At 51.1% G+C, this 19,202-nt stretch overlaps 9 protein-coding genes across 9 annotated transcripts; 6 read left to right on the forward strand and 3 right to left on the reverse strand.

Annotated features, from left to right (window-relative positions):
• Positions 1-1,442: 1,442 nt before the first annotated feature.
• Positions 1,443-1,907, forward strand: PENARI_c032G04455 (uncharacterized protein; the record flags this gene model as incomplete). Its single annotated transcript, XM_022636565.1, has 2 exons — positions 1,443-1,632; positions 1,699-1,907. The coding sequence occupies 2 exons, from the start codon at positions 1,443-1,445 to the stop codon at positions 1,905-1,907; spliced, it is 399 nt and encodes a 132-aa protein (XP_022483582.1).
• Positions 1,908-2,059: 152 nt separating this feature from the next.
• PENARI_c032G02481 (putative FHA domain protein SNIP1) lies at positions 2,060-3,061 on the reverse strand (the record flags this gene model as incomplete). Its single annotated transcript, XM_022636549.1, has 1 exon — positions 2,060-3,061. The coding sequence occupies one exon, from the start codon at positions 3,059-3,061 to the stop codon at positions 2,060-2,062; it is 1,002 nt and encodes a 333-aa protein (XP_022483606.1).
• Positions 3,062-3,285: 224 nt separating this feature from the next.
• Positions 3,286-4,206, forward strand: PENARI_c032G12194 (J domain-containing protein; the record flags this gene model as incomplete). Its single annotated transcript, XM_022636610.1, has 1 exon — positions 3,286-4,206. The coding sequence occupies one exon, from the start codon at positions 3,286-3,288 to the stop codon at positions 4,204-4,206; it is 921 nt and encodes a 306-aa protein (XP_022483581.1).
• Positions 4,207-4,614: 408 nt separating this feature from the next.
• PENARI_c032G02669 (uncharacterized protein) lies at positions 4,615-6,130 on the forward strand (the record flags this gene model as incomplete). The annotated part of the gene is made up of 2 exons (XM_022636551.1): positions 4,615-5,108; positions 5,164-6,130. The coding sequence occupies 2 exons, from the start codon at positions 4,615-4,617 to the stop codon at positions 6,128-6,130; spliced, it is 1,461 nt and encodes a 486-aa protein (XP_022483546.1).
• Positions 6,131-6,469: 339 nt separating this feature from the next.
• PENARI_c032G10249 (uncharacterized protein) lies at positions 6,470-8,917 on the reverse strand (the record flags this gene model as incomplete). Its single annotated transcript, XM_022636598.1, has 1 exon — positions 6,470-8,917. One exon carries the CDS (start codon positions 8,915-8,917, stop codon positions 6,470-6,472), a length of 2,448 nt encoding a protein of 815 aa, XP_022483560.1.
• A 378-nt stretch (positions 8,918-9,295) lies between these two features.
• On the forward strand, positions 9,296-10,363 carry PENARI_c032G08054 (uncharacterized protein; the record flags this gene model as incomplete). The annotated part of the gene is made up of 1 exon (XM_022636587.1): positions 9,296-10,363. The coding sequence occupies one exon, from the start codon at positions 9,296-9,298 to the stop codon at positions 10,361-10,363; it is 1,068 nt and encodes a 355-aa protein (XP_022483604.1).
• Positions 10,364-10,651: 288 nt separating this feature from the next.
• Positions 10,652-15,002, reverse strand: atg11 (autophagy protein ATG11; the record flags this gene model as incomplete). The annotated part of the gene is made up of 4 exons (XM_022636540.1): positions 10,652-10,795; positions 10,920-14,672; positions 14,737-14,848; positions 14,935-15,002. 4 exons carry the CDS (start codon positions 15,000-15,002, stop codon positions 10,652-10,654), a joined length of 4,077 nt encoding a protein of 1,358 aa, XP_022483605.1.
• Positions 15,003-15,237: 235 nt separating this feature from the next.
• Positions 15,238-16,075, forward strand: PENARI_c032G00891 (centromere protein H; the record flags this gene model as incomplete). The annotated part of the gene is made up of 3 exons (XM_022636537.1): positions 15,238-15,412; positions 15,475-15,646; positions 15,703-16,075. 3 exons carry the CDS (start codon positions 15,238-15,240, stop codon positions 16,073-16,075), a joined length of 720 nt encoding a protein of 239 aa, XP_022483540.1.
• A 2,114-nt stretch (positions 16,076-18,189) lies between these two features.
• nhp6 (high-mobility group nucleosome-binding protein) lies at positions 18,190-18,755 on the forward strand (the record flags this gene model as incomplete). Its single annotated transcript, XM_022636581.1, has 4 exons — positions 18,190-18,292; positions 18,365-18,460; positions 18,518-18,642; positions 18,720-18,755. 4 exons carry the CDS (start codon positions 18,190-18,192, stop codon positions 18,753-18,755), a joined length of 360 nt encoding a protein of 119 aa, XP_022483591.1.
• Between the last annotated feature and the right edge of the window lie 447 nt (positions 18,756-19,202).

Consider the following 19,202-nt stretch of genomic DNA (forward strand, 5'->3'; position numbering starts at 1 on the left):
CATGTTTCCAACAAATGGTCATCAGCGCTGTTCTATTCGAGTACAATCGTGGTGGTTCCTTAAAATGTGTTCTAAATGAACAGCGTGTAAGGGAATTCGGCTGGGAGCAATGGGCTACACAAATTGGGAATTCTTTGAGCACTATTCACCGCGCAAAGAAAACCCATATTGATATAAAGCCCTCGAATGTTGTTCTCGACGACAGTGGCAATGCGGTTCTCATTGATATCAGCGGCAACGGCGGAATAACACATGAGTGGCTTGCTCCAGAAACATGGGCTGAAAAATGTGACTTAGATCTTCCATTTCAAACTCGCCATCGAATGGCATTTAGGCCTACGGAAAACTCTTGGACGAAATAGCTTCAAACGCTGGGAATAGCCCGTTTGCGATGTTTTGAAGTTCGTTGCCGAACATTTGACGGAAGAAGATGTTAACAGGCGCTGGACTTTATCTGAGGCAAAATCTCATTTGAAGACTTGTCAGGAGACAAATTATTTTAAGCATGTCTGATTTATTCGGAATGTTTGCATGATATCTAAAGCAAGACGTTCGCGTTAAGAAGCGTGCCTCCGACCAACAGACTGACAAGTTCGGCTATACAATCTTCAAACGTACTCCCATTCGACATCGCCTTGGTCAAAATCACCTTTGCAATTCGACGTATTATTGTTTTTTTCTGGGAGTGTTTTTAACGAGGCATTGCGAGGGCAAACCGGATATGGTTATCACAGGGACCCAATGGCATACTGCGCATGATTTACCGCATTTTGTGAGAGGTGATACGCGAAGACAAGGGAGAATGAACAAAGATGGCGGATTATCTGCCGGGAGAACGTGCTCCAACTTTCATACTAACATTAACTAGTTTGTTAACGTTAACTCGACGACTAGAAGCTGGGATCCCAGGAAGCAATTCCAGGCAGTGCTCATAATATGATAAAGAAGTAGATATAGAACAGAAGAGAAGCATAAAGTGTACACGTTTGCTTTATACAGCAGTTTGAAAATGTGCTTGGACAATAACCAAGATTTGAAGACTTTATGTCTTGCTACAATTAGGTTTTATACTTCATGGCCGCTATAGCCGATATGCAACGAAGGTGACAAATGTTTAACTTATACGCTTTCTAGCTAGAAGGCACTTTACCAGATATGATTTCCAATGGAAATTATCTTTAGTGACCAATGTTAAACCTGATTTCAACCATCCAACCAAGTTGGAGAAAACCCAGTCTGACGTAAGAGACACTACATACTAATGACGTAGAGAAGGCCAACTCTTCGAAAGCGGCGACAAAGCACAACCCAGTCTCTATTTTGATGAGGCGACTACTTAAGGACTGCTTGATACCTTTCTGAACTTCAAACATTCGAACAATTCCATACTCTCAAACAATTTCATCACCATATTACTCTTCACAACAACCATCTCCGCAACCATGTCCACGGCACGCTTCGCTCCCATCCTCAGAACTCGTGTGGTAGCACCCACTCCTGGCTTCCAGGCGATCCGGTCTATTTCTGCTACAGCTTCATACAACAAGGGACCTATCGATGCAACCAAGGACACACTCAAGAAGGCTGATCGGACAGTATCTGATGCAGCAGTGAAGGGAATTAACCAGGGTGGTATGTTTACATTGCAGAAATCCCGTAGATGTACAGAGACAGGTGCTAACATAGGTTTCACAACAGAGAAAGCTGCCCACACCATCAAAGAGGCCGTTGGTGCAGGCACCCAGCAGGCTAAGGCCAAGGGAGAGGAGGCCAAGGGCGATGCCGCGAAGGTTGCTGGCCAAGGACAAGGGAAGGCAGCGGAAGCCCTAGGCGAGGCCAAGGGGAAGACAAAAGAGGCAATGGGTACGGTTGAAGGGAAGGCCAAGGAGGCTAAGAACCGCATGTAAAGGGTTTAATCTTCTGCCGCAGATCTGTTGAGCTTGCATGACTGGTAATTATCGAGTGTAATATTATTGCCGTTAAATCTTTCATTTCAGTTGTGATTTCATCCACTCGGGCTCTTCCAGGTCTCTTAGATTGAAGTTGGAATGATCCGAGTTCAGCTAGGGGGTAGCATGAGAACGTATTCGCGGGAGCTCAATCCAAAGCGAATCACGTCCTTGTCCATGACCTCCACGTAGCGACCTGCTGGAACGGTTTCCCCGTTGACGCTAGAGCCATTGGCGCTCTCAAGGTCAAGGAGGTAAGGCTTGACCTTTCCGATGCGGTCACCGAATTCGTTCCTCTTTTCGACAAATCGGAACTGGAGCACAGCATGCTGCTTAGAGCAACTGGGGTGGTCAAGAGGGAAATCCACAATGGATCGCTCGCGGCCGACTAGCCAGCAGCTGCGTTCCAACAATTCCACAGTTTCAAGCAGATCTTTTCCCTTGAAGACATACATACGCCAAGCTTCCTTGGCTGGTGGCTTGCGTGCCTCTGGAGGCTCATGGTATTTCAGAACAATTCCTTCTCCACCTTGGACTTGAACTGTATTGCTTTCTGCCGCCAATCTGCCGGTAGAGCTGAAATTGGGCTTTTGTTTCTCTGGTGCAGGTGCGTCTCCAGGTTGTGCCACATCGGTAAAAGCATCCGATTGTGAAGGCAGCGGGCCGCTGCGTTGCAATGCACGCGGTGGGGAGCTGCGTGATGGTCGTGGTGAGCGAGAACGGGATCGTGGGCGTCTCTTAGATGATCGTTCTTCATCTCCGTGGGTATCACGGTGTCGGTGGCTGCGGTGTCTGTGTCTGCGGCGGTCTTCTGCTGCGGAGCTAGTTGACCGTTCTCTGCGCTCCCGTCGGGGACTGCGAGAATGTCTACGTCTGCGCCGGTCACCCGCTGAGCTTGTTGATCGTTCCCTGCGCTGACGCCGGGGGCTGCGAGAGGATCTCCGTCGAGGGCTGTCTCGTCGGGAGCTTCGGCGGTCGTCGTCACGTCGTCTTGAGCTTGAATAATCGTCGTCTCGCGGTGCATCTCGCCGCCGTTCGCGATTTATGTCTGATGGCGAGGTAAATGAACCTCGCCGGCGCTCGCGACGGTCTTCATCGTCAGACCTGGCCATTCTTCCCGATGTAAAGGATCTGCGCGAAAAGGAAAGCGTGGTGGCAGAAGCAATAAGCATTGCATTGGAGATCTTTAATCAGAGCTCCAACGGCTGCACGTGATCATCTCCGCGGCCGGGCCGAAGGCTAAGTGAGGGGAGCTTTCCTTCCTTCAACACGACTACTTTGAGAAGAGAGCATAACGGATTCTCCCCGTGCTCTCTTTCGACCGAATGATGCGGTCATGCTCAAGAAATCCAACCTTCTTCGTGGGAGAGGCCTGCCACTACTGAGCTCGACAGCCTCGCCACTTGCCCATTTCAATAGGAAAACCGTTCCAATTCATGAACTACATAAACCACACACGAGCAGGAGCTATGCAACTGCCTCACAATTCTCTCATCAGAACTACGTATGGCCCAGCAATCTGTCCTTCACTCCCTACGACGTCCTGAACATTCCCCGCGGCGCTCCGTACTCGAAGAGACCATACTACGACCTTGTTAAGATCTATCACCCCGATCGACCCTTCACCAAAGATCATCCACTATTTGGAGAATTGACCGCCGAAGCTCGGGTACAGCGCTATCGGATCGTGGTGGACGCACATGAGATCCTTTCCGATCCCATCAAGCGAGCTGCTTATGACCAAGCCGGCACTGGATGGAACCACGCAGTACAAGATACAGCGGGCTGGAACACACATGGGCCGAGTATATATGCGAATGCCACATGGGAAGATTGGGAACGGTGGAATAACCGCCACAACGGCCCGCAGCAGCACGTTGTCGACCAACGCACCTTCACCCGGCTGGTGATCCTCTTGGTGCTCTTCGGGGGCGCTGTTCAAGCATCATGGATCGGAAAGATGAATACTGGTTTCGAGGATAAACTGCGCCAGGTCAACGAGGAGTCGGCGCGCTTCTTGCATGGCCGGAAAGACAACACCGTCAAGCAGATGGATTCGAATGATGCTCGTGTGCAGGGTTTCCTCATTCGGAGAGATCCCACTGGGTCGGGACTGAAAGACTCTGAGCAAAATGTCTACCAGAAGGAGCTAAGTCCTCTTCGCCGGCCGAATGAGACCTCCTCGCCTGACAGTCAAATTGTGTCGGACCTTGCACAGCCAGCAGCTTCAGTGAAGCCAGAAATCGCAGAAACCTAGACTTTCTATATGCGCATATGATTGCATGGTGTTTTGGCAGTTCACATGGCTGGCACTTTTCGGTTCTATGCGTGTCCTTCGCCTTGTTCCTGGAGACCTTGTATGCAGGCATACGTATGTAAGGGCAATGATTTGAACATATTCAATGATGTATCAAAAAGCCGTAAGGGGCACGCCGTACATACCGTATAGTTAACTTCAATCTCAAATTCAATCATAGTCCCAAAACAGTAAGTGACCTACAATGCAAACTTATACATGTTATGCCTTCACGGTGGACCTCGGCAGTGACGCCACTGGCGGCTAAATCCGGTTTAGGGCCTGTCTTTATTCTCTATACTCTTTTCCCTCCCAATTTGTTTTTCTGATTCTTGCTGGAGCCAGTGCTCCAATTCGCTCTTTGTTGCCATGAGCTCGCTCAAGCAGCCCATCGCCCTTTTAAAGGCGATGCTGGTCAGGATCCCATTGATCCTAAAGACCATTCTCCTACATGGCGCTCGAATGTCGCCCGTGAGGGGAAAGCAGGACTTGCGCACTGAGTTAACGGTCGCCATTATCCGCTCATTCATTACATTTACCACTCCGGTCGGCAAACTGCAGAAAGACAGCATGCGCGATCCTGGGATCAAGGGCCCTATGTGGGTGTCCAAAGTGACCCTGCCGCAGCCTGAGGTCGACGTGCGCGACGCTGTGTTGCGCGCAATCGAGGACCTCAAGACCGGCGACGAGACCTATGATGTCCCCAACGCTGCTGCCGTCGAAGCCGAATGGACTGGCTACCGTAGCAAAGTGGGAAAGCGCACAGCGCAACCAGATATCTCAGAAGAAGAGAAATATCACAAGCTGCGCGAGGAATCACCGTCTGATATGACGATCTTATACTTCCACGGAGGCGCTTACTTGTGAGTACCCGTCGACGCTTTAGTATAAACATATCCAGCTAACATATTCCAACAGCCTCATGGACCCATGCTCTCACCGTGTCCCCGTCGCACATCTCTCCCACCGAACAGGTGCCCCAGTTCTGTCCGTCCGCTATCGCCTAGCACCGCAGAACCCATTCCCAGCAGGTCTAGTCGATGCCCTCACAGCCTATCTCTCGCTCATCCACCCACCAGCGGGCTCCCTCCACAAGCCCGTGCCAGCAAACAAGATCGTCTTAGCAGGTGACTCCGCAGGCGGCAACCTCTCACTAGTCCTCCTCCAAACCCTCTTGACCCTCCACCGCGCATCCCACACAATCCGCTTCCACGGCAAAGACATACCCATCGAACTACCCGGCGGCGTAGCAACCGTCTCACCATGGTGCGATGTCACACGCTCTATGCCATCAATCCGCAAGAACGCGGTGTTCGACTACCTCGATGCACCACCAGGCACAGACACTCCATTCAAGCCAATCCCCTTCCCCTCAGATGAGGTTTGGCCTGCATCCCCGCCGCGTGTGGATATGTTCTGCAACGCCAATATGGTTCTGCACCCATTAGTCTCTCCGCTCGCTGCCCCAGCTGAGCTCTGGAAGAACGCACCTCCTATCTGGATCTCGGCTGGCGAGGAAGGCCTCACAGATGAGGGTTTGATAGTGGCGCGCCGTGTTCACCAGGCTGGTGTGCCTCTCGTCGCTGAGGTGTTCGAGGGTATGCCGCATTGCCATGGTTTGCTCATGATCTCTACGCCGTCCGGCCGCCGTTTCTTCGAGAGCTTTGCTGGGTTCTGTCGTGATGCTGTGGCTGGTCGTGTTGCGTCATCCGGTAACCTCACTCATATTTCATATAAGGCGCAGTCTACAAAGGAGATTCCTATTGAGAAGGTTTGTGAGACTACCGATGAGGAGGCTGCTGCTCTTATGCGGAGGAGCGCTGCTTGGCGATTGGAGGGGGAGAAGGAGTTGCAGAAGCAGTGGCATGAAAGAGCGCGTCTATGAGAGGCCTTTGGTTGCTTTGCATTGTTTAAAGGTGTATACCCTGTTTTTGCATTATAATGATATAGCCTTGATTCTTAGTGGGTTTCTATTCTACTCGTGCATCGGCTTTGTGTACTAGATTTCCGTTAAATGAATGTTTACATAGCACGAGTCGCTATCTGCGATTGTATTGGGCAGTAGCTAAAATCACAATGGGCTAATTCATGAGAAAACGACTCGCTGGTCTATCTGATCAAGTCTCCACTGGCCGCAATATATGACCGTCCACCTCATCCTAAGCGGACGTACAGTGCAAAAGACAAAGGAAAACGCTGCAAGATATTATACAATCTCATGCAGCTAAAGGACTTCATCATCGTCCATCGAGGCCTGGTCCTCTTCCCACCGCTGTGGATGCGCATCCCGAGGTGGCCATACAGACTGTACAGGCTGCATAGGCCGCACATGTTCAATAGACTGCTTAGGCTCATGAACAACAGCTTGAGCCGTCGGCGCCGACAGCCAGGGAAAAGCAACAGGGGTGCCGTTAATACGAATTTCACCAACAAGGCCCGTAAGCTGAGGAGTCTCCTCCACATAGCCATCAGAAAAGCCGAGCAATTGGGTGAACAGGCGGAAGACAAAAACGCAGATAGCAAAGACAGGCGTGAGAAGTGTCGATAGATGTGACCAGCGCCACAGCATTGTCACCGTCACGAATGGGAAGGAGGGTGCATCGGGGCGTAGACAATAGCCCTCGCATGTTTCAGTTATTTCGGGACGGCTATATTGTTCGCACATGAGGCATTCGATGATATACCACGAGATCGAAATGAGAGTAACCCAGCCGAGGTTGGTCATTTGGAGGCGTCGAGATGTCGGGCTCCGCTTCCACAGTCGGGGAACAGGGAGCGCGGCGTATACTCGTCCATCCGAGTGCGTACCGCAGTCTTTGCAGGTTTCGCCTGTGTGGATGTGTGATGGTTGTTTGCTTCCCTTCTCTGTTGGAAAACTTGATTTTGAAATGGTTGCAGCTCGATTGACTTGGCCTTCGAGACCGTCCAGTCCTTTCTTCACTTCGCTGATGTGTCTCATGAGTGAGTTTAACTTGTCATTAACTGAGCCAAGATCGACCTGGTCGTTTTGTGCTGTATCCGCCTGTGCGAGTTTCTCCAGGACCGCCTTTTCGTAGGCTTCTTCGTCTTCTTCTTCGATTTTGAGCTCGGCCGGGCCATCGTCATCATCCATCATACCTCGGAGAGACTCAAGGGTGTCGTTTCCGAATTCATCGTCCTTGCCAGAGCTTGCATCTTCAATGACAGCCTCCAATGCACTTTTTGGCAGATGCGGCCGAGGCAACGGGGCTCTGGACTGTTTCTCGGGTTTGGGCTCAGGGGGAGGCTGCTCTTGTTTGCTTTCGACTGGTTTTGTCTCCTCGGGCTTCGACGTGACGGGCTCTGCTGGTTTTGCAGGCGGTGCGACAGCCTTTTTTTCACTTGCTGCCCGTGGAGGAACAATGTCTCTAGTCAAATCTTCAGGGAGTTCAGGCATTCGATCTGCCACCCGCTCAGTCATGGGAGTATCAATCCATGCCCCAGTTACCCGAGGGGTCTGGTCGTAGATTTTACCCCCAAAGAGCTTTGATGGCTCGGGAGTCTTCATATGATCAGGCTTAGGCGTCTCAACTCTGGACAGCCTCCGTAGCAAATCCCGCGAGCCTCGCTTGCTGGGACTAGGTCGTGTAAACTTCGAGCCTTCATACGCCGTGTCGTTCTTGAAAACAGTCACGGGGCTATTGGGAATGGGGTTTCCGTCGCCAGGAGGGAAAATAGGCTTGGTGGGAGGTTGCTTCCATGCCAGATCTTCCTGCGGTGCCTGAATAAGAGAGTTAGCGGTGCGTTCCTCAAGTACACCCCAAGCAGGAAGACCGTTCCGCACCGGAGAACGAGGAGACGTGCGAGCAGGCCTAGCAATCGGGTCGCGCTCTCCATTTGTGTGGCGATTTGATGGCCTAGTTTCCTCTTGTTTCTCGAAAACACTAGGCTGACTGGTTTTTCTCTGCCATTCGTGTGGGTAATTGGCCCGACTGCCCCAGCTGGAAGGTAGATTCAGCGAAGGACCACGGCTCCCATCATCCTCCACAATATGTTGTTCCACCTCAATCTTCTCTTGTTCACGTCTTTGTAGATTGTCCGCCGTCAATGAGGGTGATCGTCCCATATGCGCCCTGCTGAAAACCGGCGATCCCTTTTTTGTAACGCGATTGAGACGCTTTTCATCCTCGGTATAGTCCCGAGCCCTGGGAGGTCGATACGCGCCGAGATCACCGTTGAGACTGGCACCGGATATGGAATTGCCCTCTGGGGAGCCTATTGCGTGGTTCGTCTCCCTTGCGCGAGAAGAGGAGCGACTCAGTCGACCTGGGGAGCGAGCCTTCGGCTCCCAAGAATCCTCGCGCACAAACTCGGCCAGGGTACCGTCTTCTTCAATCTGTCTGTAGGAGTCCATGATTTCGTGAGGCGGAGGGGAGTTCGGGGACGTCGAAGAGAACGCGTTCATTGACTGTCGCTTCTGTCGCGGGCTGGGTGTAGTTGCCTGTGGGCTTAATTCGTTGGCTGTGAAGGGCATATCTTGTCTGGACGCAGTGTGGTATGCTGCTGCTAAAGATCCGGGACGGGGAGCGCCTCGTCGATGCGTATCATTCTTGAAGTTCGACGGGAACTGATCTATATCGAACTTGGAGGCGTGTTGGAAAGGCGACCGCGGCGCTTTCTCTTGAGAGACTCGGTTTTTCCTGTCGGATAACATGACGAGGGTCGCCCCTTGCAGAGGAAACGCGAAAGTAGGAGTGGTGAAGGAGGAAGACGCGCGGAGAGAGTGACCGGAGTAAATACGGAGACCACTCATTCCCCGAAGTGGTTAGCCTGTGGAATCCTCTCTGAATTACGTCTTCACTCCCAACTGTCTTCGACTTGTCTTTTGTCTACATTTATTGCTACCTTGCGATATATCAGAGCTCACAGTACAATTCGTGTGCAAATGACCCTTCATCTTGACATGTGACCCGTCCACAGTCGATCCTCTGACCTCGAGAGCTTCGATAAAGGCAATCCCATTCCCAAGCTCAAGCTCCAGAGCTCACTCTTCACCTCAAACGTCCAACCTTACCCGGTAACCAAGCCCACCATGGCAAAATCCGCAAGGCGATCAGGTCGCAAAACACCCGCCTCAACACCAGGCTCATCCGGCGCCTCAACACCAAGCTCCGTCTCAGGCCCAATTCCACCCTTCATCAAAGTCCCACCAGCGCTGCAGTCCTTCGTCGAACCACTCTCCCCAAAAGAAGTATACCTAGTCCACCTGGACATAACAGCGGAAGACCTAAAACGCCAAACCTTCACTGTCCCCCTCATCGTCAACCTAGTAGTCGGCGCCGTGATCGCGCTACGCGTATACCAGGGAATCAGCACATACCCAGCCCTCATCGCCACGCTAATCGGACTACAAAGCTCGATGACAGTGGACACAGCCACGACCCCGTGGACAGAGGGGTTACAAATCGTGCTGAGGCGCACGGGAACCCTGCTGATCGACTACTTCCTCGTGACGATGTTCCTGTCATGGCCGATTAATTTCATTAAGGGGCCCGTGCGTTGGCGGCGCGCGGTGGGGTTCCGTGAGCGAGAGGTCATCGTGCGCCGCAGCCACCGGAGCTGGAGTCGAAAGCTTGAGCGCAATAAGTGGATTCGGGAGGATGAGGCGCGGCGTGATAAGATCATTGCTGCTGTTACGCCGGAGCGCATTGGGAAGACGGGGTATTTGCTTGTGGATGAGGACTGGAATTTGGATTATGATGCTATGATTCGGGCTCATGCACTTGTTGATCGTACGAGGCAGGGAGATGGCGTGCAGATGGATGAGTTCCGTACTGCGGTTTTGGTCCATACTGATCCTGATGGCTGGTTGATTTGGCGTGTCGGGGATGAGAATACTCCTGCTGGTCGTCAGCGTTCTGAGCAGCGCGATCAGATCCTTGCTTTCAAGGATAAGTTGACTGAGATGGGCAAGGAAGACCTCTTCCTTCGGTGGGTTGAGTTGATTCAGTGGGAAAGCTCGCAGCCCGGTGGCTTCACTCCGGAACGGCAGCGGTCTGCAATGTTCCAAGCAAAGCAACTGTTCGAAGATGAGAATGTGGACTTTAGCAGTTTCTGGGACGACATGGGCGGTATGGAAGGAATGGGTGAATTAGATTAGCGACTTATAGGTGTCATATTGCATTCACTTTCAAGCTGCATCGAACTCTTACTCAAAAGGGAATACGTAGTGCTGTCGGGCTGATCCAATAGCCCTAACACACCATGCCCGGCTCGATAGATTCAAATGTAAATTGCATTGTTGGGTATCTGAAATATAATGACAACAGCAAATGATTCGTATATGAAAACCAACAGCCGTAGTCTCAATGCTGAAGAAAAGAAAAATGTAAAAGCGAAAGGAAACAGAACGATGCTCCGCTACTCCGTTCAACTTGGGCGACAGTCCTCATGCGCCACCCTCAAGTCGATAATCAAGCGACCACAATTTCTCCCAAGGGCGAGATCGGCCATTCTGTCGACGACCGGACGTCGATCCGGAGGGCGACGAAGCTGCATCCCCTGTGGGGTTGACCGATAAGTGCCCAAGATCCTGAGGCAAAGAAAGCGTGTTAGCTTCTGACCCGAAGTTAAAAAAAAAGGAAGCAGACCCGGGAAAAGATGGAAATCAAAGTAGATCCTACTTTTCACGAGCCGGAGAGTAGGTCACGGCGAACCTCGTCGAAGATCGGAGCAGCCTCTCGAGGCTGCGAGCTGGCATCACCTTCAGCAGGGCGCACGAGATCCGTCGTGGACTCGACGGCGTGCTGAGACGGTGTAGGCGTTCCACGTTTGGAGTTGGCACTTTCACGGCGGCTGTCAAGGCTCCTTGAGAGGGTCTTTGCAACAGTACCTTCGTCCGCAGGTCGCTTCAGGCGAATGCTGCCTTTAGCATCGACATTGTTGGAGGCAACTGTGCTCTTTGCTAGACCTGGGGTCGCAGGTGCCCCGGGCTTCTCCTCTACGGCTTCGAGGAGGTACCAGCGTAGACCGTCTGATAGTTCAAATGGATTTTCGTCGTCCAGGGAGGCGCCGTCACTGGCGTCTCCAAGTGAGCGACGATCCGGTGCGACGCCATTCAAGGACTTGGAAAGATCAACCACGCGCTCCTCGATCTTCGTGATGCGGGCGAGAAGCCAGTCCCGAGCCTGGAGCTTGTGCGTGTCTTGTTCACGCAGGAAATAGTGCGGCGCGCCAACATTGAAAGCCGCCCAGGAGCGGATAGCTTGGTTTCGTGTGGGTAGGAAGAGAGCAAGATCACCTTCTTTGAAAGATCGATAGGCAATTTTGTCGTGTGCTTCGCTCTGAACTCGATGGTATTTATCACGGTAGCCTCGAGCTTCCTTCTGCCACTTACGGGCTAACACTTCGATATCCTTGACGCGTTTGACGACGACATCTCCAAACACGGCGACATCGAATTGAGCCAAGTTTTGCATGAAAGCCGAAAATTGAGTCTCCTCGTCCTCTGGACTTTCGGCTTGCATCCAGCTAAGAAGCACCGCATCTGGTTTCATAGAGACAATTCCTGACTGGGCGAGGCTTTCACCCAAGCTTAATGAGGCACTGAGCTTGGAAGCGCGCTGGACAGTGAGCTGGCCATCCTGTTGAATAACCGTGAAACCCAACTGCTCGAGCATTCTTCCAAGTTTCTCAACCTGCGCGAAAAGCTGCCTTGAAAGCTCATGGGACTTAGTGCCTCGAGCTTCGAGCCGCGCGACGGCCTGCTGCTCCGTCTCTGAAGGCATGCCGGCTTTGCCTTCCCATTCTGCCGCTTGATCTTTCAAGCTTTGGGCCTGGAACTCAGATTCAGCCAGTTGTCGTGACAGGTCGGCGTGTCTTCGTTCCCCTTCGGCAATTCGTTCGCGCAGAGCTTCGGGACTACTCTCTTCACCCGTTATTTGATCATGAAGAGCATTAAATTTTGAGCGTTCTTGGTCCAGTTCACCAGTCAACCCTGCGAGCTTTAATCGTTCCTGTGATAGTTCTCCGTTCAACAGAGACAATTGGGCCTCGCAATCTTGGAAGTTCTTCGTCCGCTCCTCCGCCTCCGTCTCGAATTGAGCAATTCGTTCTTCAAGAATCTTGTTCTCAGCGATAGCCTGGGTAGCATTCGTTTCCGCGCTGCGAGCATGGATCGAAAGACCCTCGGAGAGAACTTCAATAGACTTGATGATGTCGGGAAGTTCGGTGGGCACGGTGCTTCCAGGAGAGAGGTTCATGAAGATGGCCTCGAGAGCCTGGTAGTTGTCCTGATTCTTTTGCTCCAACTCCACTTGGCGGTGTTCGAACTCATCGATTCTCATCTTCAGTCCATCTTCATTCTCTTGTCGAGCTTGAATCTGCGCATTAAGATCGTTGATATGTGAATTGAGGCCAGTGATATTCGCATCAAGATCGACGATCTTCTGTGCCTCATCAGCGGCATTGGCATGAGCAGCTTGCAGCTCAATCTCAAGCTGGTGTATCTGCTCATCTGTCTCTCGTTTGCCATGCTCTCGGCTATCCATGAGTCTATCAAGCTCTTCTTCCATTTCCTCGTTGCGGAGTTTGTACTTCTTTAGCTCCGAGTCCAGGAATCGGCGTTCATCCTCGAACTCGCGCTGGCGGGCTTCTAGGTTGCCAATAAGGTCCTTCTTAGTGGATTGGGCTTCTTGATACTTGTCAGAGTTGGTTTGACGTTCAGCGTGGGCTTCCTTGCGAAGTCGTTGGACGACGTCTCTCTCCGTCGCCAACTCCGCTTCAAGGGCAACAATGCGCTGCACAAGTGCTTTGTCTTCCGGGGACTGGGTTGCTGACACCCGTCTTGAGGAGACCGAAGATCGTCTTGAGAGTGCATCAGGATGCGGAGATGCCGGTGAACTAGGGAAGTCCGGTGCGCCAAAATTGCCGCTTGAGGGCCGGCTAAGATGACTCTGTCGATGGAGGAGATCTTCCAACTTTCGGACACGACTGTCTGACCCTCTCAGCTTCTCTTCCAGTTTTGTCTTCTCTTCTTGCAGACTGCGGACAGAGTCATCGGCGCGTAGAATGGAGCTCCGGCTCAAATCAAACACACTTCCCTGTTTGAAAGCTTTCGCGCGTCGTCTTTGCTGTCGGCTTGGTGCATCCAGCTCCTTGAGTTGCTGACTCAAGTCGTCTGCCACTTTCGTCAAGGAATGATTCGTCCTTAGATCGTCGATATAGCACTCGATCTCTTTGCGAGCTACCTCCGGCCATTCGTCATCTTGGCCCTGGAGGTTGACTTCAAGACCTGGAGCTGTGGAATCAGTCACGGTAACGAAATCACTCATGCTTTTCAACCACTTCTTTCTTCTGCGTTGTTCCTCGTCTCGCAAGATGGCCATCTCCTCGGCCAGCGTCAGTGAGTCAGTCTTGATCTTATCACTCCACTCCCGCCGCCGCACTGATTCAATGAGAATAGACCCATACACCATAGGCATCTGGAAGACAGAGTAGATCACATCAAATGCGTTGCTACCCACGTCCAAATTGACCAATCGTGAATGGGCATCGGCAAGTCGGGACTCGAGTGAGGAGATAGCGCGCATATGCTCAATGGCGGTTTTCTCAGCGGCCCCTCGACGCTGCACAGCATGCTCCAGTGCGGTTTGAAGCTCGATACTGATCTCCAATAACGACGGAAGAAGGTCCTGCGTATGACTGAATGCAAGTCTGGAAATATTGGCCAAGTTCTTCTGATTGTTTGGAAGGCTGAGAACATGCTCATAATCCGACCCAATCTTCTTGGCAATCGTTTCCATTTCTTCCAACAGCCCGTCTACACTGTCTCCATTTGAAGAGAACGCCTCGTCGACCAATCGTTGGGTATCCGAGGCAATGTCAGCGATGGTGTTTCCAATATCATGGACGTTGCTTCTAAAGGCCGATGACACGCCCTCTGCCTCCGACCCGGCCCGCTGAGCCTCACCCACATCGACAAAGTCACGGAGTGTCCCGGTTGGTCTATCCTTGTCCATCTTAGGTGTGGACGGGCGTCCAAGGAGTGGGAAGTCCTTGCGAGCCGGAATGTCATCCAACGTGGAAAGGGCTCGCTGCCAGCCATCGAGAGCGGCCTTTTGCTCTTCGAGGAGATTGTTCGCCCATGACTGTGCTTCTTGGAACCGGTGCTCCAGGTTCCCCACATGGGACTTGAGGTTCTCGAGAGCCACGCCCACCGCACGATTTATGACATCGGTCCGCTCATTATGTTCTCGGAGGCTCTTATCAATCGAGCCACAGCGGCTGGACAAGTCCATTGCCCAGCTGCGTCGCGCCATGTAGAGGTTCCGCCACGCCTGAAGGTCATTCTGGTCTTTGAGGGTCGCTGGGGGACTGCCAGGCTGGAAACGTTCTGGCGGAGGAAGCTCCGGGAATTCGACGTCGCCGGGATCGCTGATGTATTGCCGGTCATATACGAAGATCTCGTTCTGTGATAATAAGATATTAGCACACTGCAAGGGAAGCTAGGCTCTGGGATAGACGGTATCGTACCTCGGTGGCAAGCGTTTGAATCTTAACGTTCTTCCCACGAGCTGTCATCAATATTTGCCTTTGAGGCAGAATAGAGGTGTTGCGAACAATCCATGACTTCAAGGCATCCGGACTAGAGGGTGTCAGCTGGCTCACACATAGGCACAAAATGAAGATAAATCTCTATTCATCATAGATCATGGTAGATGGAGTACATACGATGCAAAGGCTACCGGATCAGCCAGGAAATGCTCACCCGTGTGGGCAATGTAGATGTGCAACGACATACCCCCCTCCGCACCAGCGAGCGTAGAAGCCCGACGGTCAGTACTGAGAGATATGAATAAATAATCCCAAAGAAGGGTACAGGAAATAAAAGAGTGAGAGTCCTGAAGCCCCCGATCCAGGCTCTGGTCAGGAAGGTTACAGGTTGACAACCTTGTCCAGCCTTGTCGGGGAAAGCTGCCCACCGCCTCCGCCCTCTCCATATCATGCGCGCCATTCACCACGGGGTCTGAGGCCATGGCTGCAAAACATGGCTTGTTGCCTCACCTGCAACCCGGCGAGGTGACCTTACTAGACTATGCTGCGGATGACTCTCGCGATGTCGTGACTTTATCAGACAAGGAGGCTATGGTGCTCCAGCTCTACAACCAAATCCAGGAACAACAACTGGAGAAAGCAGTGCTCGAACAGGGTATGTCCGATAGCTCGTCGTTTATTCCCTTCCTTTTTTTTTCTAATTCTTTTTCCGATAAGAATTGGAAACACTATCTGGCGAAAATGCCGAAGAACAGCTCGCGATCGCAGAACGTGAGCTCCTGGAGGCGCGATCTACCTACACGGTCAGGAGGAAAGCAGTCCACACGATCCTCATGACCGATCCGATCCTCAAAGCCGTCCACCTGAAGGCCACGACCCCTGCTGAAAGGTATGTACCCATGCAAATCCCCGGGGCCAGAACCCGAGTCTTATCAAGGATTACAGGGCACTGCTTCGCCTGGTGAATCGGCGCGACGTGCTTGCGCTCGCACATGAGAACCTAGCCTCAGCACATGACCTGGTGATGAAACAGCTCTCAACCCTGGAAGTAGAGAATATACAGATCAATCGCGAAAACCAGGAGCTGGTGCGACAGCTACTGGAGCTCACGAAACAGGATTCGTCGTGGCGAGAGAGACTTGACGATCCTCAGTTACTGTCGCAACTGGATGAGCTAGAAGTGGATCTGAAGGGGCGCAAGGCGCAATGGGAAACTATGAAGAATATCGCTAGCGCGGTTGTAGTCGGGAGTGGACTGGATTGGGCGGATGATGATAAGCTTCGCGCGCTGGTGCTGGATGAAAGTGATGATATCTGAAAGGTGTTTGTTTCAAATGTTTATGGGATGGGGCGTACAATATCCAATATTTTATTTCTATCCAGTTCTATCATCTTCAGAGTAAATGGCCTGAATAATAATTACCACGGCTGCACACAGATGTCGGTGTAGAGAAGAAGTAAGGGCGGATAAATGTGCACCTTTTTTACTAAAGAATCCGATATATAAAATTACCAATACTCCGTACGCGACTCTATGACGCCTCTCGGAAGACGTGGAACTGATACATTACGGAGTTTCCCTTACTGCGGTATGGTATGTAATTTGGAATGTGGTGCGGAGACTAATACCCGTGAATCACATCTACTTTCTGTCTGTTCCTTAGTCTACTATTTTAGACTGGGGGCCATGGCGCGTTATGCGATACGGTCTAATGGAGAAGACATCCTTAATTTAGCTCGGCTTGTGATTGATGGTGTGATCCGGTAAGGAATATGATTAATTCTGAATCCCAGTGTCTCACTCTGGGACGGGGTTAATATTAAGATTTGTTATTATGAAATTCACTATGAAGTTATGCTGATCGTGCCCATCTTCCTGTATGTAGTCTACGGCGATGGCTATTCCTTTCAAGTAGCCCATAGCGCGAGGGTCAATGTCCATACCTAGGTACCTCTGCAGCCATGTTTCCAATTGGGGGTTACACTAAAAGGGTACGCCACGCCAGGATTGAGCAACCGTCCGCCCTTGCCTAAGAGAAGAACCTTGAATAATAACACCGGTTGTATCTCTTTGCATTAGGTTTGCACTATTACACAGATTGCCTGGACATTATATCACACAATGTTTGACTCCGAGAGCCTAAGTGGTCTTTAGGACTCTGGTTTATTTGACTCTGGGAGAGCATATAGTACTAATGTTGTTTCTCAGAGCGGGAATGTTTCCTATACATGACGAGGGTACTGACTTTGCTAGTCAGGCTGCAATAGCTATCATCTATCCATAATTATCCTTGGCTATAATAAACTGAATGAATACAAGTTATCAAGAATCATTGCCACTTCCACCTCTCTGCCTGTTAGGTTTATCTTACGATTTTTGACGTACATCGCTGCCTCATAGGGTTGACTTAGGTAGTATTGTAGATTCTAGCACTGTTCTACTCAAAAACCTTTAAAGAGAAGAGTAACAGCAGAGTGATCAAGCTGGTAAACAGAGGAACTATAGACTTGTATTACGATGTACAGGGTACTTGCCGAGAGACAGCTTTACTACGGGATACCGCGTACCCAGTACCTGTATGTTTGCGCGACTTATTAATAAGACGAGCAAGACGTAATTCTCCACGACAATCCACCACCGGAATGAGCGTATCGTTTCATACGTATTGTGGCCTTTACCTCGCTTTTAATCAAGAACGTATAAACCAAGCATGGTAATTAGACAAAAAAGGAGGCTAATGAGTCAAAAAGAATCCAGCGAATTCATCAAGCAGCCTAATTACAGACTAAACGAAGGGTGGTGTGCTATGGAAGCCACTTAAACAGCGTAAAATACGCGTATGTACATTCCCTGCTTACATTGAGTGCTGGTCCCCTCTCTCTCTTCCTACTACTACGGCCCTCCCCCCTCTACTCTTCTTCCTCTCCTATTCCTCTCTACCAACTCCCCCATACAAACTCGCTCCCCATACTAAAAAAGGTACTGCATATCTCCCCTTCTATATGGCTTCTATACACTCGCATTTCCACCACCACCATTTTCTCTTTTTTTTTCCAATTCTTTTTATCCTCTAATTCACCTTTTTTCACCTCATTGCCCATGTCTTTTTTTGTGTCGCTGGCGCGAATCTCGTCGCGATCTATGTTTTGGTCAAAAGCTGACTTGAACTGAACGCAACAGCTTTTTTTTCACCACACATATTCAATTGCTTTCTAAATTCAGGTAAGCCGATTTTGCTAGTCTCAATTCCTGATTTTCCTCGGTCGCGCAAGTGGTCGAATGCGCGCGTCGCGACTCACTCACCAGCACACGCGCCCTCCCCAAACACTCTTCCCCTCTCTCTCCGTCTCAATTGTTTACTCCCCCGTAAACAACCAATTGTTGCGCTCTCCCTGCCCAAATCTGCATCGTTTTTTGCACATCTTGCAACCATGGCCAGAGTTACCAGGTCTGACCTCACTGCAGACAACATGCCTAAGGAGAAGTCCACCCGCAAGGCCGCTGAGAAGCCCCGCGTCCAGCGCCGCAAGAAGGGTAAGTTGCTCCGATCAGAAATCCATATTTGACGCGTCTACGCAGACATGAACGTGTGCTGATTCATCACAGACCCCAACGCCCCCAAGCGTGGTCTCTCTGCCTACATGTTCTTCGCCAACGACAACCGCGACAAGGTCCGCGAGGAGAACCCCGGTATCAGCTTCGGTCAGTGATCCCGCAGCTCCCCATGCTGGTGCAAACCCCTTCTAACGGTTTCTACAGGCCAGGTCGGCAAGCAGCTCGGTGACAAGTGGAAGGCTCTGAGCACCACTGAGCGCAAGCCCTACGATGACAAGGCTGCCGCTGACAAGAAGCGCTACGAAGAGGAGAAGGCTGCTTACCTCGCTGTACGTTTACGTTTACATTTCCTTTCCCGTGTTTCTGTTTCTGTTGTCGCGACGCTTGCTAACTCCAATTTTATCAGAAGGCTGATGAGGAAGAGGAGGAGGAGTCCTCTTAAATGCCTTTCTCGCATTTTCGCTTCGTCTTCGGCCTCAAGGTGTTTCTAGTTTTCATGGATTTTCCCCTGGTTTCTTATTTCGGATGGTTTCGTGCACGGCTTTTGGGTTAGGATGACGGAGGGGTTTTTATTTGCTTCTGACGGTTCCCCTGCTTTTATCAAAGGCTATTAACTTATCAATGGGAAATCTGATCCTTTAAACTGGTGCCAACTCTTTCTTTCTGTGTAGCTTGAGGACGAGTGGTAGACACAATGTTCATGGTATATGGTAAAGCTTCTAGACGCGGCCTCGGAATTACCTCGGTTGAATCTCAGCTTGGAGAGCTTCGACCTGGAGCTTTTTTTTTGCCCCGCAAAATAACGGACCGCCTGTGCGTCATTCACCGCCCCGGAATCCGGGGTTGCTCAAAGCCTAAACTTTGTTTCTTTTTGGGTTTCCCATACTAT

Source organism: Penicillium arizonense (assembly GCF_001773325.1).
Source record: "Penicillium arizonense strain CBS 141311 chromosome Unknown PENARI_contig032, whole genome shotgun sequence".
In the NCBI taxonomy this organism is placed as follows: Eukaryota; Fungi; Ascomycota; class Eurotiomycetes; order Eurotiales; family Aspergillaceae; genus Penicillium; species Penicillium arizonense.